The sequence below is a fragment of the Callorhinus ursinus genome, unplaced genomic scaffold (assembly GCF_003265705.2).
Source record: "Callorhinus ursinus isolate GAN/ISIS: 27379988/994484 unplaced genomic scaffold, GSC_fseal_2.0 scaffold5, whole genome shotgun sequence".
NCBI classification, from domain to species: Eukaryota; Metazoa; Chordata; class Mammalia; order Carnivora; family Otariidae; genus Callorhinus; species Callorhinus ursinus.
In genome coordinates this window covers 46,413,161-46,428,669 of record NW_027397067.1, presented here as the reverse complement: position 1 = coordinate 46,428,669, position 15,509 = coordinate 46,413,161, and the positions used below count along the sequence as shown (strand labels likewise).

Sequence of the window (15,509 nt, the reverse complement as noted above, 5' to 3'; positions counted from 1 at the left end):
AGAAGAAAGCCTCAAGGACTTGTGGGACAACACTAGGTGATCTAACAATTGTAACAGTCCCTGTGGAAGAGGAGAAACTGTTCTCCCCCCCCCGCCAAAATCTGAAGAATTTATGGCCGACCAATGGTTACCAAGGTTTGAGGTGAGGGAAGAAATTGGCCAAAAGGACAGCAAGAAAGAGTCTTTGGCGTCATGGAATCGTTCTGTGTCCTGTCACGTGATTTTATACACCTGTTAGATAGAACTGCATACCAAGAGAGTCCACTTTTACTATATGTAAATATTTAAATAATAATTTACAAATAGGATCAACTGATCTAGTTTATACTGTATCTTGTTCCAGTAAGATATTAAATGATTTCCTTTAATTTTAAGATACTTGGCTTGATATCTTAAGATAAATATAAACCCTTAGAATAATATTTGCTGCCAGAATTTATTTAAAAATCTGTCTGAAAGGTAAGTCTCAATCCTTGAAAAACTATTTACTCTAACTTCTCCCTTTTTCATCCTTTTAATGCCCTCTCTTCCTTTCCCATCTCCCTGGTGCTCCTAGCATTTACTTTTCTCTCCTCTTCCCTTCTTTTCTGCCCCTTTGTCTTTACCCTAATTTCACTGATGTTTTGTCTTGAGCTGTATATTTTCCGTTATAGTTCTGTCACTAAAAAAATTAAAACTTTTACTTCTTTACTTTTTAAGTTGAATGCACTGAATATTTTATATCTCTCTCAAAATTAAAATATTCTGTCAGATTGCTTACAAGTTAATTTTTGCCTGTGAATAATTTTCAGAACTGTTACTTTCCCTTTGGTCGTTCAGGGGCTCTCAGAAAAGGGGTAAAGACACACTCCCCACCCTTGTTAAGGGAGTAGGCGCATCCTCCCCCTTAAAGCTGATGTAACTGTCATTGTTATATATTAGGAAGATGAAGCTTTATCTAGTCTAGATTCTGTTAAAAAAATTATACCAGAAGTGAAATTATACCTATTTCTTTTGCATATTTAAAAAAATTTTTGAGAGACATATATAGCAATTTCCCAACAATGCATTCATCCCTGTGAAGTCAATACATTTGGTTTAAAACCAAGTAGCTATATACAAAACAATCATCTTGGAGAGGGATTTAAGGTTAACCTGCAAATTATCAATAATGTCAATATACCATGATAATCAGGAATTGAGTCGAACACTAGAGAAAGGTGCCAGGTTAAGAAGAAAAATGGGTTTAGGAGATTGTAGTAAGAAAAACATTAAGAAAAAACTTGGGGCGCCTGGGTGGCTCAGTCAGTTAAGTGTTTGACTCTTGATTCCAGCTCGGGGTCACAAGATGGAGCCCAACGTTGGGCTCACCTGCTGGTCTTGATTCTCTCTCCCTGTCTCCCTCTGCCCCTCCCCCCGTCCCTCTCCTTCTCTAAAAAAAAAGAAAAAAGAAAAAACTTGTTTATGGATTTACATGGTAGAGCTAGAAAAAGTTTGGTGGACTAAGAATTTTGGTAGAAATAGAAAATTTGAGCCAGCTCATCGTATAAAAAGGGAGGTTTTTGCATAACCCAAAGAGGAAAGCTGTCTCACGCTTATCTCCACGGCCGTCCTCCTGTGCTCTTCTGCTGTCCTTTCCACCTTCATCCTCTGAGTTTTCTACTTCCTGGATAACCAGCCTCTTTCCTTTGGTTTGAGTCTTAGATGCAGGTTCAGAATTTTTCAGATCTCTCTCAACCTCTGACAAGGTCTTCTGCAACATAATCAGCATGTTAAAGAAAATGTTTTCCTTTAATTAAAAATATAAATTCTGTAGTTGGCTCCATAGCTCAGGGGTTAGAGCACTGGTCTTGTAAAAATATAAATTCTGTCAGGTAGGAATATGAAGATATTAAAAAGTGGATAAAGAGGGGCGCCTGGGTGGCTCAGTCGTTAAGCGTCTGCCTTGGGCTCGGGTCATGATCCCAGGGTCCTGGGATCGAGCCCCGCATCATGCTCCCTGTTCGGCGGGAAGCCTGCTTCTCCCTCTGCCACTCCCCCTGCTTGTGTTCCCTCTCTCGCTGTGTCTCGCTCTGTCAAATAAATAAAATCTTAAAAAGAAAAGTGGATAAAGGTACATAGGACAACACTTTTTATGGCGATCTTGTTTTTCTTTTTCAAACAACTTCATTTGTCTGATTATAATCATACATGTCCGTTAAAGCATAATGAGCGTGAAAAGAAAGAAATCATCTGAAATCCTGCCACTCTGAAACAATGACATTCTGACATTCCTAGATATGTTTCTACACATATGTACACACAGACACAGTTTTATACAAATAAAATCATACGACACATACTTTTTTTTAATGTGGAAAGTTCATATCAAAACATTTTCCTTCCCCCCCATTGCCCATTTTTAACAGTTTATGGAGGTATAGTTGACAAAGTCACATGCTTAAAATGCATGTTGATAGGTTTTGACATAATAAACATATCCATCATTCCCAAAAGTTTCTTCCCATTTTTTTTTTAAAGATTTTATTTATTTATTTGAGAGAAAGCACGTGAGAGAGCACAAGGGAGGAGAGGGAGAAGCAGCCTCCCCGCTGAGCAGGGAGCCTGACCAGGGGCTGGATCAAGACCTAAGCCAAAGGTGGAGGCTTAACTAACTGAGACACTCAGGCGCCCAGTATTGTGATTTTAATTTAAATTTCCCTAGTAACTAATGATCTTAAACATCTTTCCATATGCTTCTTTTCTTTTTTTTTTTTTTAAAGATTTTATTTATTTATTTGAGAGAGAGAGAGAGAATGAGAGAGAACACGAGAGGGAAGAGGGTCAGAGGGAGAAGCAGACTCCCTGCCGAGCAGGGAGCCCGACGCGGGACTCGATCCCGGGACTCCAGGATCATGACCTGAGCCAAAGGCAGCCGCTTAACCAACTGAGCCACCCAGGCGCCCTCCATATGCTTATTTTCCATTCACAGATCTCTTCTGGTGGAGTCTGACAGTCAAACATTTTGCTTATTTTTTATTTGCCTGTTTGTTTTCTTATTATTGGGTTTTAAGAGTTCTTTGCAGTTCTTACAGATCTTCATCAACTTACAATGGGGTTATGTCCTAATAACCCCATTTTAAGTTGAAAATGCATTTACAACACCTACCCTACCAAACATCATAACTTACTTAGCCTAGCCTCCCTTAATCGTGCTCAGAGGCAAAGTCCTCTAACACAAAGCCTCTTCTATAATAAAGTGATGAATATCTCATGTAATTTATTGAATATTGTACTGAAAGTGAACAACACAATGGTTGCATGGGCACAGAATGGTTATGACTGTATCGGTTAACCCCTGTGAGCGCATGGCTGACTGGGATCCGTGGCCCACTGCCCCTTCCCAGCATATTGCTAGTCCAGAAAAAAATGAAAATTCAAAGCACAGTTTCTACTGAATACCTATCACTTTTGCACCATCATAAAGTCAAAAAATTGTTAAGTCAAGCCATTGTAAGTTGGGGACCATGTGTACATTCGTGATACAAGTCCTTTGTTGGATACGTAATTTGCAAATATTTTTCCCAGTCTGTGACTTGTCTTTTTTTTATTTCTGATAGTGTCTTTCAAAGAGCAAAACTTTTAAATTTTGATGAAATCCAATTTACCAACTTTGCCTTTTATGGATTGTGCCATTATGTCATATCTAAGGAAGATTTGTTTAATCCAAGGTCATAAAGATTCTACCCTATGTGTCCTTCTAGAACTCTCACATTCTAGGTTTTACACTGAGGTATATGATCCATTTTGAGTTAATCTTTGCATATGGTTAAGATATAAATGGTTAAGGCCTGAAAGTTAATATGTAAACATGAAATTGTATTGGGTAGTGACATTAAAGGTGGTTTTCCTTGTTTCACATTTTTTTTAGAATATTGTCATGATAACTTTTCAGTAAATACACCACTACAAAATGAAAGTACTATGGGTAAAAGATGTGTTCTTCAGCTGGGCCCTAAACCTAATCCACTGAAATGCTAACTTGACAAATACACTAGGGACATCAGCTGCCACTGAGAGTGAGACAGATAACCCGACAGGTGTGTGTAGAAACAGTGACAACTTACTGCTGGAAGACAGTTCTCCATGGACTTCTCACATTTCTAAATATGTTGTGAGTAGTGGCATAAATAACAGTTGTTCTGGATTATCTTTTCCAGGATGTCTGTTACTGAGAACAGCCTTGGAAAACAGAGAGAGTATTTCTCTTCAGAGAAGAGAGCAGGTATGTTTGCTCTCCAGTAAAATAAAGATGTTTCCCTCCATAACAGAATTTTGGGCAGGTTTGCTTGTATCCCACGATAAAAGACAAGGGTTTTCCTAAGTTTGGGATTCCTCAGCTATGATACAAACCCAATGAGTGTGCAGCTCTATCTGGGCCGCCCTGCACCACCCCCATGGGATTTGGGGGCCAGGGGAGCTGACATGAACTTGAAGCTCATCAGTTTGCTGTAGTGTGAATAACAGAGTCCTTTGTGTCTTCTGCTAGGCCACCTTGTTAATTTGCAAGTTGGGTAAAATCTCACAGTTCTCTACACTTACCTCACTCATTAAGCCTCAAAACAGCCCCCGCGGTGCATACCTCAGTCAGTCTGCTCAGTCAGGCAGCGAATGCTGTCAGTGGTGCCATGCTTACCATGCACTCTTCTATGGCCATGGAGCCCTAGGAAACTTCTATACCACTCTGCATAATAAACTGAGATTGGCTCAGAGAAAAGCATTGCCTACAACACTGCAGGAAAGAGAAAAATCAAATATTCTTATTGTATGATATCACTTATATGTGAAATCTAAAAAAGCCAAACTCATAAAAACAGAAAGTGGAGGGGCGCCTGGGTGGCTCAGTCATTAAGCGTCTGCCTTTGGCTCAGGTCATGGTCCCAAGGGTCCTGGGATCGAGCCCCGCATCGGGCTCCCTGCTCCGCGGGAAGCCTGCTTCTCCCTCTCCCACTCCCCCTGCTTGTGTTCCCTCTCTCCTTGTGTCTCTCTCTGTCAAATAAATAAATAAAATCTTTAAAAAACAACAACAACAACAACAAAAAACAGAAAGTGGAATGATTATTACCAGGAACTGGGGAGGTACGGCACTGGGAGATGTTGCTTAGGGGCACAAACTTGCAATTAGTAGATAAGTAAGTCCTGGAGAGCTAAGGCACAGCATAGAGATTGGAGTCAGCAATACCATATTCTAAACTTAGAAGTTGCTGAGACAAGATCTTAATTGTTCTTACCACAAAAAAGAAATAATTATGTGATGTGACAGAGGTGTTAGCTAAAGCCAAGGTGGTGATCCTATTGCAATATATAAATGTATTGAATCAACATAAGTACACCTTATAAACAATGTTACCTATCTAAATAAATATTTGTCCTTCAAAAGTAGGTTTATAGTTTTGGACATTTTCAGAGCCTGTTTTCTTCCACTTCAAATAGATATTAACACTCTGGAGCATCTGGGATATACCTAGTTGTTTTTTGTTTTGGTTTTTTTTTCTTTTGGGATATACCTAGTTTTTAAAGCTGTGAGCTAATTCTCAACATCATTCATCCAACAAGATTGATGTCATTTTAACATAAATACAGAAATACTAACTGGGCAACTGGGTGGCTCAGTCCGTTAAGCATCTGCCTTCGGCTCAGGTCATGGTCCCAGGGTCCTGGGATTGAGCCCTCATCGGGCTCCCTGCTCGGTAGGGAGCCTCCTTCTCCCTCTCCTTCTGCCCCTGCCCCTGTGCTGTCTCTCTCACTCGCTCACTCTCTCAAATAAATAAAATCTTTTTAAAAATTAAAAAAAACACCAACTATAGAAATAAGTGAGGTATCACTTTCTGTACTTACCTTGGCCAACTCATTATCAGGTTCAACATTCAGTACTTTATTCAAATCTTCTAGGGCTTCCTGGAGCTTGTTTTGATGTTTATATGTAGTGGCACGGCGCAGAAGAGCTGAAAATTTACAGGAAAAAAAAGTTGTATTTTTTAATGTGTGGTATCATGGTTAGGACCTATTTTTCAAGTGGAAGAATGCAAATACCACAGAAGAGTTTAGTGGGCAAGTGGGCAAAGCTTAATTACACCCATTTTCATATTGTTGCACCTGTAGAAAATGATGCTGGGGTAAACAAAGAGGCTGCCCCAGGCACCAGTCCCTTCCAGCAACCCCGGTCCTTGAGCAGCCCCAGGCTCTGCCGGCTCCTGCCAGCACTGAGAGGCCATACCCTCAGAGGCGCCACACTATAGAGCTCTATTGGGAAGCTGGTCATAGAGCACGAACACTTACATCTTAATAGTCATCATCAGTATTATTTTGCCCCTTTATGAAAATTGAGAAAATCCTTTATTCAAATTTAGTATATTGCTGACCAGCAGGTGGCTCAGAATATGAGCCATTAGCAAAGGAAGCCTCTATAGCAATCTCTAAAATGATTAGACGGTATTTCACACAGGGAACCGACAGAATCCTGAGTAAGTTGGCTCAGTTCAGAAATTGAGCACTTTGATAATTTGCATCAGATTTTCTGTATATTTCAAATAATTCGACAATTATTTAATACTGATAAGGAATGCCTTTATAATCCCATCATTATCTATGTATAATCAGAGAACTTTGTATAGTAAATCATTATTTTGAAAAGAATGAGTCTTGGAAATTTTGAAAAGTGAGAAATTTATATCCAACATATTTTAATATGCTATTTTAAAACATACATTTGACCAACTTGATTTCAGTCTTAGAATGAGCCATGAAAACCTACAGGATAAATCATTTTGTCATAAATTTAATCAAAACTGTTACACTATACTTTAAGCAAGTTTAGCTATTACTATTACTACTCAGAAGGGAACAACCATAAGAAGTAGGCATGATATAATAGTTACCATTTTTTAAACTTTTTATTTTTGAAATAATTTTAGGCGTATGGCAAAGCTGCAAAGATAATACAGAGAGTTTTCATATACCTTCTTCCAGCTTTCCCTCATGCTAACATCTTACGTAACTGCGGAATATTTGCCAAAACTAAGAAATTAACATTGGTATACTACTATTAACTGAACTACAGGCTTTACTTGCATTTCACCAGTTTTTCCACTAATGCCTTTTTCTGTTGCAGGATGAATTGAAATACCACACTGCATTTAGAACAATTATATTTTGAGTAAAACAAAGTTTTGAAAATGAAGTTTTCATTTAAGCAAACATAAGACTTCTTAATGTTTTATATCCCTCCTCATTACTAGATTTGGCTCTATCCAGTTTGTTTTTTAAATAGTGAAGATTCTGGTGCTTTTGAAATTACTCAAACAAGGAAAAATGGAAACATAAAGTCATTCTGGTGGCAGAAGATGAGCACTGTGGTAGAATGTGGGCTCTGGAGTCTGCTGCCCAGTGCAGATTCCTGTCTCTGCCATTTGCTAGCTGTGTGACTGTGGATGAACTGCTTAATCCTTTTATGCCTCAGTTTCCACTTTTGTAAACTGAGTGTCCTAACAATAGTATCTGCACCTCTACTCACCTATTGTGAAATCAGTGGAGTTAATATGTGTCAAGGACCTGGCACAGTGTTGGTGTGGGCCCATCAGAAGATCACAAAACTTTTTTGCCACATCCTAAAACTGGGAGCCCACCCATGCCCCGTGACAGAGACAAACTACAGACAAAGAGGATTTTGCTGGTAAAAGGAGGGCAATCCATGGCAATGACAGTCAGGGCTGATGCTCCAGGATCTCCCCTTAGCACACCCACGGCTTGCACAGGAGGGTACACAAGGGTACATTCCATGTGAAAAAAATTAAATGTTTATATTTACTCAAATCCATAACATTTAAAGAAATAGGGTCTATTATAAATTATGCCGCTCCCTTGTGGAGTGATTCCTTCTAGATAACAGAAAAGGAGTGGAGTCTAACTTGTGTAGTCGGGCTTAGACCACAGCAAGGTGGTGCAGCCACTGAGACAGGAAATCCGAACACAGTGCAGGTTTTGGTAAAAAGATATAGTTAGCTTTAGGCACATTTAATTTAAAATGTCTATGGAGGGGCGCCTGGGTGGCTCCTTCGGCTAAGCGTCTGCCTTCAGCTCAGGTCATGATCTCAGGGTCCTGGGATTGAGTCCCACATTGGGCCACTTGCTCAGCAGAGAGTCTGCCTTTCCCTCTGCCCCTCACCCTGCTTGTGCTCAATCTCTCTTGCTCTCTCTCTCAAATAAATAAATAAATAAAAAGAAAGAAAGAAAATGTCTATGGACATGTAGGTGGAAATGCCCACAAAGCCACTGGCAGAAGGTTCTAGAGCTCTGGCATGGGCTTATTATATTAATGTCAGAAATTTTATATTAAATTATACTTAGATATTTTTTGGATAAAAGGATAGTTCGATAAGCCTGTAACAAAAAGATAAATATTATATGATTCCACTTAGATGAGATACCTACAATAGCAAAATCATAGAGACAGAAAGGAGAATGGTGGTTGCCAGAAGCTGGCAGGAGGGAAAGGTAGAGAATTATTGTTTAATGGGCATAGAGTTTCACTTATGCAGGATAAAAAAAGTTCTGGAAATGGAGGATAATGATGACTGCACAACAATATGAATGTATTTCATACCACTGAATTGTACATTGAAAAATGATAAAGATGGTAAGTTTTATGTTATGTGTATTTTACCAGAGTAAAAAAATTAAAAGATAAATAGAAAACCACCATGGCTCAAATGTAAGCCTGAGATATTTCTTTAAAAACATATTTTACTTCATCTCCTGGGATTATTAACCACTTCAGTGCAAATAACCAGGAATTTAAATTCCAAGTTAAACTTGAAGTTAAAAGTAACTTTATGAAAGTGATGATTCACAGAAATTAGAGTGTATCTGAAATAGTCTTAGTATAATCATAGTTGAGTGTCTACAAATTGTCAAACAAATCCTGGTATAAATTTAAAGCATTCTGTGAATATTTTTTACCCTTTAAGTTTCCAGGTTCTAACTCCAAGACCTTTTCACAATCCTGAAAAGCACTGTTCCAGTTCTGTAGTTTGAGTTCTGCTTGAGCACGATTGTTATAGGCCGCCACTGTGGGGAGCACTGATATACTCCTACAAAAGAGACACTTATTGGCAACAAGTAGACCAGAGGAAAACATAAGAAGATAGGAAAAACTCAGCTAAAGTTTTAAACAAAACAATTATAGCCTGTGTTATAGGTGGAACTGTGTCCCCCAAACTCATATGCTGAAGTCCTTACCCCCAGCAGCTCAGAATATAACTGTGTTTGGAGATGGTCTTTAAAGACATGATTAAGTTAAAATGAGGCCATGAGGGTATACCTTCATCCACCATGACTGGTGTCCTTATAGGAAGAGGAGTTTAGGACACAGACATGTGCCGAGGAAAGACCACTTGAAGACACAGAGAGAAGACAGCCACCTACAAGCCAAGGAGAGGGGCCTCGGAAGACACCAGCCCTGCCCACAGCCTTGATCTCAGATTTGCAGCCTCCACATGGTGAGAAAATAAATTTCTGTTGTTTGAGCCCCTCAGCCTGTGGCACTTTGTTATGGCAGCCCTAGCAAACTGGTACAGCCTGAATCATCAAGAGCAATAAAATATAGTTCTATAGACATACTGAATCAATATTTAGACAGATGCTGAGTATCCAGGTAAGCAGTTTAAGGTTGACCCTGGCTTTAGAAGTGACCTGGTAACCTACATACGCACAGATCTCCTAAAAAACCAGTTTAGTTAACATCAAATACATTATTTTGACTCCTTGGGGACAATTTCCTAGTACAAAAAAAAAGGAGCAATCAACCACAACTAATATCCTTTATTAAGTTGCTATGGTGAGTTTACTTTGTAATCTAAACACAAGAGTTTAGTTTGTAATCTAAAAGTGGATTTAACTGGGAGGAAATGATCATAATTTAATCAGAAAAAGTTAACTGAAAGAAACAAAGGACAGTAGTAGTAACTGAGGAATACAGACTTTAAGAGAGGAAATTTTGTTACATTAAGGGTATGAAAGCAAAAATAACTGATGAAAAGAGGGACTTAAAACCTCCCCAGTTGTTGCTTAATAAGTTGATTTGGAGTGAAATAATGTATTCCTAGGTTTAGGAAAGATAAGGGTATCAGTGCACTGAATTTTCTAAAGCCAGAAGAAGAATAGAAAATGAAAAGGGAAAAGCCACAAAAAGTAGCAATTTACTAAGATCATTAAAGATGAATATAAAGAAATCACATGGTTGGGTAGAGACCAAAGACAGACAATACAAGTAAGAATGACTAATACAAGTACCTGACACTGAGTACCTCCCACCTGCCAAGCACAAACACCACACTCATTGAATCCTCACTATAATCCATGAAGGAGGTATTACTGCTCTTCCTATCTTACAGATGAAAAAAACAGATGTGACAGAAAAGCCAAGTGACATGCCCGAGGTCACAAGCTAGTAAATGAGAGGCAGGACTCAAACTCAGTGTACTCCAGCACCTGCTATCACTACCACCATGTTAACCTGCCTTTCAGTGTGTTGTTTTATTGAATTCTCACAGCGGCTCTGAACTACTTCACTGTAACAACCTCATCACATTGAGGAAACTGAGGCAAGAGAGGTGAAGAATCTGCCCAATGTCAGAAAGTGGCAGTCTGAGTTCCCTTAATGCTATGCTGCTTTAATTTTTCACCACTCTGATTTCTTAAAAGAGGAAAAATTGTGTTCCCTGTAATAGACTAAGAGATTCTCTACTGGTGGAAATCTACGAGAGAGAACAACATCAGCACTGACATCCACCTGCCTAAAAAGGGAAGACAATACTGAAAGAGAAATAGATTAATAGCCTCTTTACCTTGTATGTTCACTTAAACATGGAGACAAACTTCTTTAGAGAAGCAACATTGAAAAAAAACCCTTCCTTCCAAAGATGAAAAAAGATCACAGAGAGTTTATTTGTAAGATAGCATAAGGGATTCTATAAGCACAATTAGTTTGTAACAATATTTTAGGAAATTAGTCTACTTTTCATTGACTGTTAAGAGCTTCAAAAGTTCATGTAAGTGGATGCCTGTGTGGCTCAGTCAGTTAAGCATCTGCCTGCGGCTCAGGTCATGATCTCAGGGTCAAAGGTAAGGAGAGTCTGAGTCAAAAGTCTGAGTCTCCCGCTCCCTCTGCCACTCTATCCACTCATGCGCTCTCTCTCTCTCTCAAATAAATAAAATCTTTATTTTAAAAAAGTGCATATAAGTATTTATTGAATATCTACTATGAACCAGGTACTTTGTTGGACCCCGGGGATACAAAGTTATAAGAAAACTGACAAGGGTGCTCTGCTCTGATAGAGTTTACAGTCCAGTTACTATCAAAACACACAAACTTAAATTGTATCTCCAACAAGTACCACAAAGGAGAGGCAAGATTGCCTTGGGAGTCAGGGGTGGGGAGGAGTGGAGTAGAGTGGAAATTTAACCTTGTCTGGGAGGCGCAAAGGAAGACTTCCCCAAAGAAGTGAAGCATGGGATGAGATCTGAAGGCAAGTTTGAATTAACTAGATAATAATAAGAAGAAAGGATTTCTACACAGAGGACCCAGCATATGCAAAGGCCCTGTGGTGGGAGGTAGCATCATAGTAATAGGATTATATCCAGGCACTCTGACTGCAGAACCTGAATTCTTAACCTCTATGCTATATGGAGTTTCTGTTGAGTTCCATTCAGATGGCTTCTATTTTCTCTGGAAAATAGGAAAGGACCTCTGTCAAACTGGGGGTCAGGGAGCTTAAGGGGTTGAGAAAAGTACTGAAAAACAAGGCAAACACAAGTGAATTTATGATAAATCATAAGTATAATATCTTCAGTGATTCTGACAGATTTTTTAGCTTATTTATGTCACTTCAACAATTAAATATAAACATTATCATGTTTTTTAAATGGCAAGTTTATTTATTTTTAAGATTTTATTTATTTGACAGAGAGAGAGAGAGTGAGAGAGGGAACACAAGCAGGGGGAGTGGGAGAGGGAGAAGCAGGCTTCCCGTGGAGTAGGGAGCCCAATGTGGGGCTCGATCCCAGGACCCTGGGATCATGACCTGAGCCAAAGGCAGACGCTTAACGACTGAGCCACCCAGGCACCCCTAAATGGCAAATTTAAACCTCAACAAGGGGTTCCTGGTTGGCACAGTTGGGAGAGCACGCAACTCTTGATCTCAGGGTCCTGAGTTCAAGTCCCATATTTAGGTGTGGATTCTACTTAAAAAAAAAAAAAAAAAAAAAAGGCAACATAAGCCACAACAAAAATCTGCTCACCTAGTATAATACATCACAGCCTCTTCATAGTCTCCTGAATGGAAAGCTTCATTTCCTTTTTCCTTTTCATGAGTAGCAAGAAAAGTCTTTTCCTTCTCAGTTAGACCTAGAAGTAAATGTTATCTGCTATAAATAAAAATATAATTGAAGAGAATTTTTTAAAAGTTTAAATCCAAGAATGCTTATTTTAAGAACAGCAGTAAATTGTGAAGTAAATAAAATAAAGGTTTCCTAAGTTTAGGAAATGTTTCTTTAAATCATTCACAATTTTGGGGGGTTTAGATTTTTTTATTATTGGTTTTATTTCACTTTAAAGGTGCTATACACCTACAGACTTCCAGTGAAAACAAATAAACTGCTGTATCTTTTTGTTTTGAGGCAAAAAAAAATTGAGGGATTTGGAGAAAAAAGATTTGAAAAATAGAATGAAAAACAAATTATAGTAAAACACTAGGTTTATATTTTTGAGTCTTACTAAATTTAAGTAGTGTAACTATTACTCATATAAAATTAAGTAATTAAAGGATGCAACTGAATTTGTTAGAAGTGGTCAACTCTAGGAGAAAATCCATAAACTTATAATGGAAATCTGTAGTGCTTAAAGAGAAGGTCATCTAGTTTGATAACTTTTATTACAATTTTTGAAAATGTAAAAACTACGAAATTATTTTTTTCCAATTACCTGCTGTGTCTATTCTTGTCTCAATTTTAGACAAATGTGACTTGTTGTTTACTACAGCTTTTTCTTTGTAATCTTCATCAATTTTTGAACATTCCTTTTCCACGTCAAATCTTAAATGAAAGAAAAAAACTGAAAAAATGTACAATACAAGCAAGAAAATTAAATTAGTGATATTCTTATATTTGTACCACTGTGCCTTTAGAGACATGTTCCAAAAATGCATAACAGGTTCATATTACAAGTCATCTGTATTCGCTCTTGGAAACCATGCAATTCAAGTGAGGACTTAACATATTTATCAGACCTAAACTGTTCAGAACTTTGTCATTAAAATTGTAACTAATTTATCTCGATTTAAAGTTTTTGTTCTTTTTTATTTTTGATGGGCATAGGATTACCTGAATTATTTCTGGTTGCTTTTATAAACAAAAGGATGCTGTAGATATTTATTTAATGAAAAAATATGATCAAAAGTGCTTATGTTACAGGATTTCTTTTCCCACAATGCCCATAGTTCTTGGTCACACCACTCTGAAGAATGAAGGGGTAGACCAGAAGAAGAGTGGTGGGCAGCAAAGCAAAGTTTATTGAGCGATAGTACAAAGCTCCTGAAAAGGGAGGGGACCCGAGAGGGTTGCAACCTGGAGTAACTTGGAGTGTCTAAGTCTAGAGGTTTTTATGGCCTGGCTGGTGGGCTGTTTAAATCTGATTAACCCTCCACACACCTGTCATCTAATCAGGCTTTTGTCATCTATCTATCACGTGGGAAAGGGTGGAGGGCTCCTTCCAGGGTGCTATAAAACCCTTTTAAGGGTGGTTTCCACTTAGGGGGAGTGGGGGGCTTGTCCCTGCCTGCCTGCCTTTCTTCCAACTACCCTTCATTACTTAGACCATATACTCTTAGTACTCTACCAAAGTAACTTCATAGTCTTGATATGTTGAGATTTATAATAAGAAGTTACTACAATATTTTATGGTAGAGAATTTTCCAGTGACAAATTTTGTATTACAAAATATAAAACATACTTATCCCATTCTGCATAATCCCTCGGAATTTTCTTTTTAGGTCGTCTGCTATTAGAATATTTTTCCTGAAAGAATAAAATCACATTTTATGAGACATATTTAATATAAGATTAGCAGGTTTAATGATAAATGCAATGTGAAGTACTGAATTAAGATATACTAATTGAATGGATAAGAAAAATAGGTACTCTTGAAGTTGTAACAACTCAAGTATTGTAACTATTAACATACAGCATGTTAAAAAGGATTTTAAATTGGTAGTTAATTCTGGGAGCAATCTATAGGACTTTAAGTATGTATATAAGATTTAAAAACTCACATGTATGAAATGTGATTTTTAGTGATTTTCTTATAATAAAAAAGTAATCAACGATCATTCATTCTTTTAAAACCTAGGCATTGGAGGGATAACTGGGTGGCTCAGTTGGTTAAGCTCTGCTTTTGGCTCAGGTCATGATCCCAGGGTGCTGGGAATGAGCCCGGCATCTGGCTCCCTGATCAGCAGGAAGCCTGCTTCTCCCTCTCCCTGCTGCTCCCGCTGCTTGTGCGCTCTCTCTCATCTCCGACAAATAAATAAATAAAATCTTAAAATAAAAACACACAAAAAAACCTAGGCATTGGAGAAATAAGAATAATTACTTTGGTGCATTAGAGATGTTTTGTTTGCAACAACAGACACCCAACTTGGACTAATTCTATTAAAAAAAGAATAAACTATTATTTTTTGGCTTTCTTTTATGGCTTACATAACTAAATTGATGAAAGGGCAGGGGTATTACTAGATAAAGGCTAGTTAGTATATTCTCTCTCTCTCCAGCTCTCCCACTCTCCCCCTGTTCCTAGTCTCTGCTTCTTTCTGCCCACAGATTTCATTTCCCCCCCGCTGGCTACTTGCTTTTTCCATATAGTACGCACAGTGGCCACAAGCAGTATGGGATTATAACCTCACAGGCCTCCCAATCAGAAAGAAGGAGAGTGACTCTTCTTTTCACCTTTAGTTAGAGAAATCCCAGGGAAGGACTCAGCATTCCCTAGCTTGGGTCATGCGCCCATCCCTGACCAAGCACTAGCTTGATGCTATTCAGTGGCCCAACCTAGGTCGCATGCCCACTACGGGAACTAGAAGGGAATGGGAGGAAAGCAAACAATGCCCATTATGCTCATCAACAGTTTCTTAAGTGGTTTCTTAAAAGTTAGTCACAATCCAGGATGCCTGGGTGGCTCAGTCGTTAAGCGTCTGCCTTCGGCTCATGTCATGATCCCAGGGTCCTGGGATGGAGCCCTGCATTGGGCTCCCTGCTCGGTGGGAAGCCTGCTTCTCCCTCTCCCACTCCCCCTGCTTGTGTTCCCTCTCTTGCTATATCTCTCTGTCAAATAAATAAATAAAATCTTTAAAAAAAAGTCACAATCCAAAACCAGTTTGAACGGGTTGTTTACCCATGCACAATTTTGTAACACTGGGTGCGGTCATTTGAGTTATGGAGAT

At 38.6% G+C, this 15,509-nt stretch overlaps 1 protein-coding gene across 7 annotated transcripts in view; it reads right to left on the bottom strand.

Moving 5' to 3' along the window:
- The window catches only part of SPAG1 (sperm associated antigen 1), a 67,884-nt gene that overhangs the window by 36,547 nt on the left and 15,828 nt on the right, over positions 1-15,509 (bottom strand). For all 7 annotated transcript variants that reach the window (XM_073893041.1, XM_073893042.1, XM_073893046.1 and 4 more), the window contains 6 exons: positions 14,024-14,088; positions 12,998-13,107; positions 12,316-12,421; positions 8,977-9,107; positions 5,857-5,963; positions 1,573-1,732 (listed from right to left, as the gene is read on the bottom strand). In XM_073893041.1, coding sequence (XP_073749142.1) covers positions 1,573-1,732; positions 5,857-5,963; positions 8,977-9,107; positions 12,316-12,421; positions 12,998-13,107; positions 14,024-14,088 — 679 coding nt within the window. The remainder of the gene's footprint in view (positions 1-1,572; positions 1,733-5,856; positions 5,964-8,976; positions 9,108-12,315; positions 12,422-12,997; positions 13,108-14,023; positions 14,089-15,509) is intronic.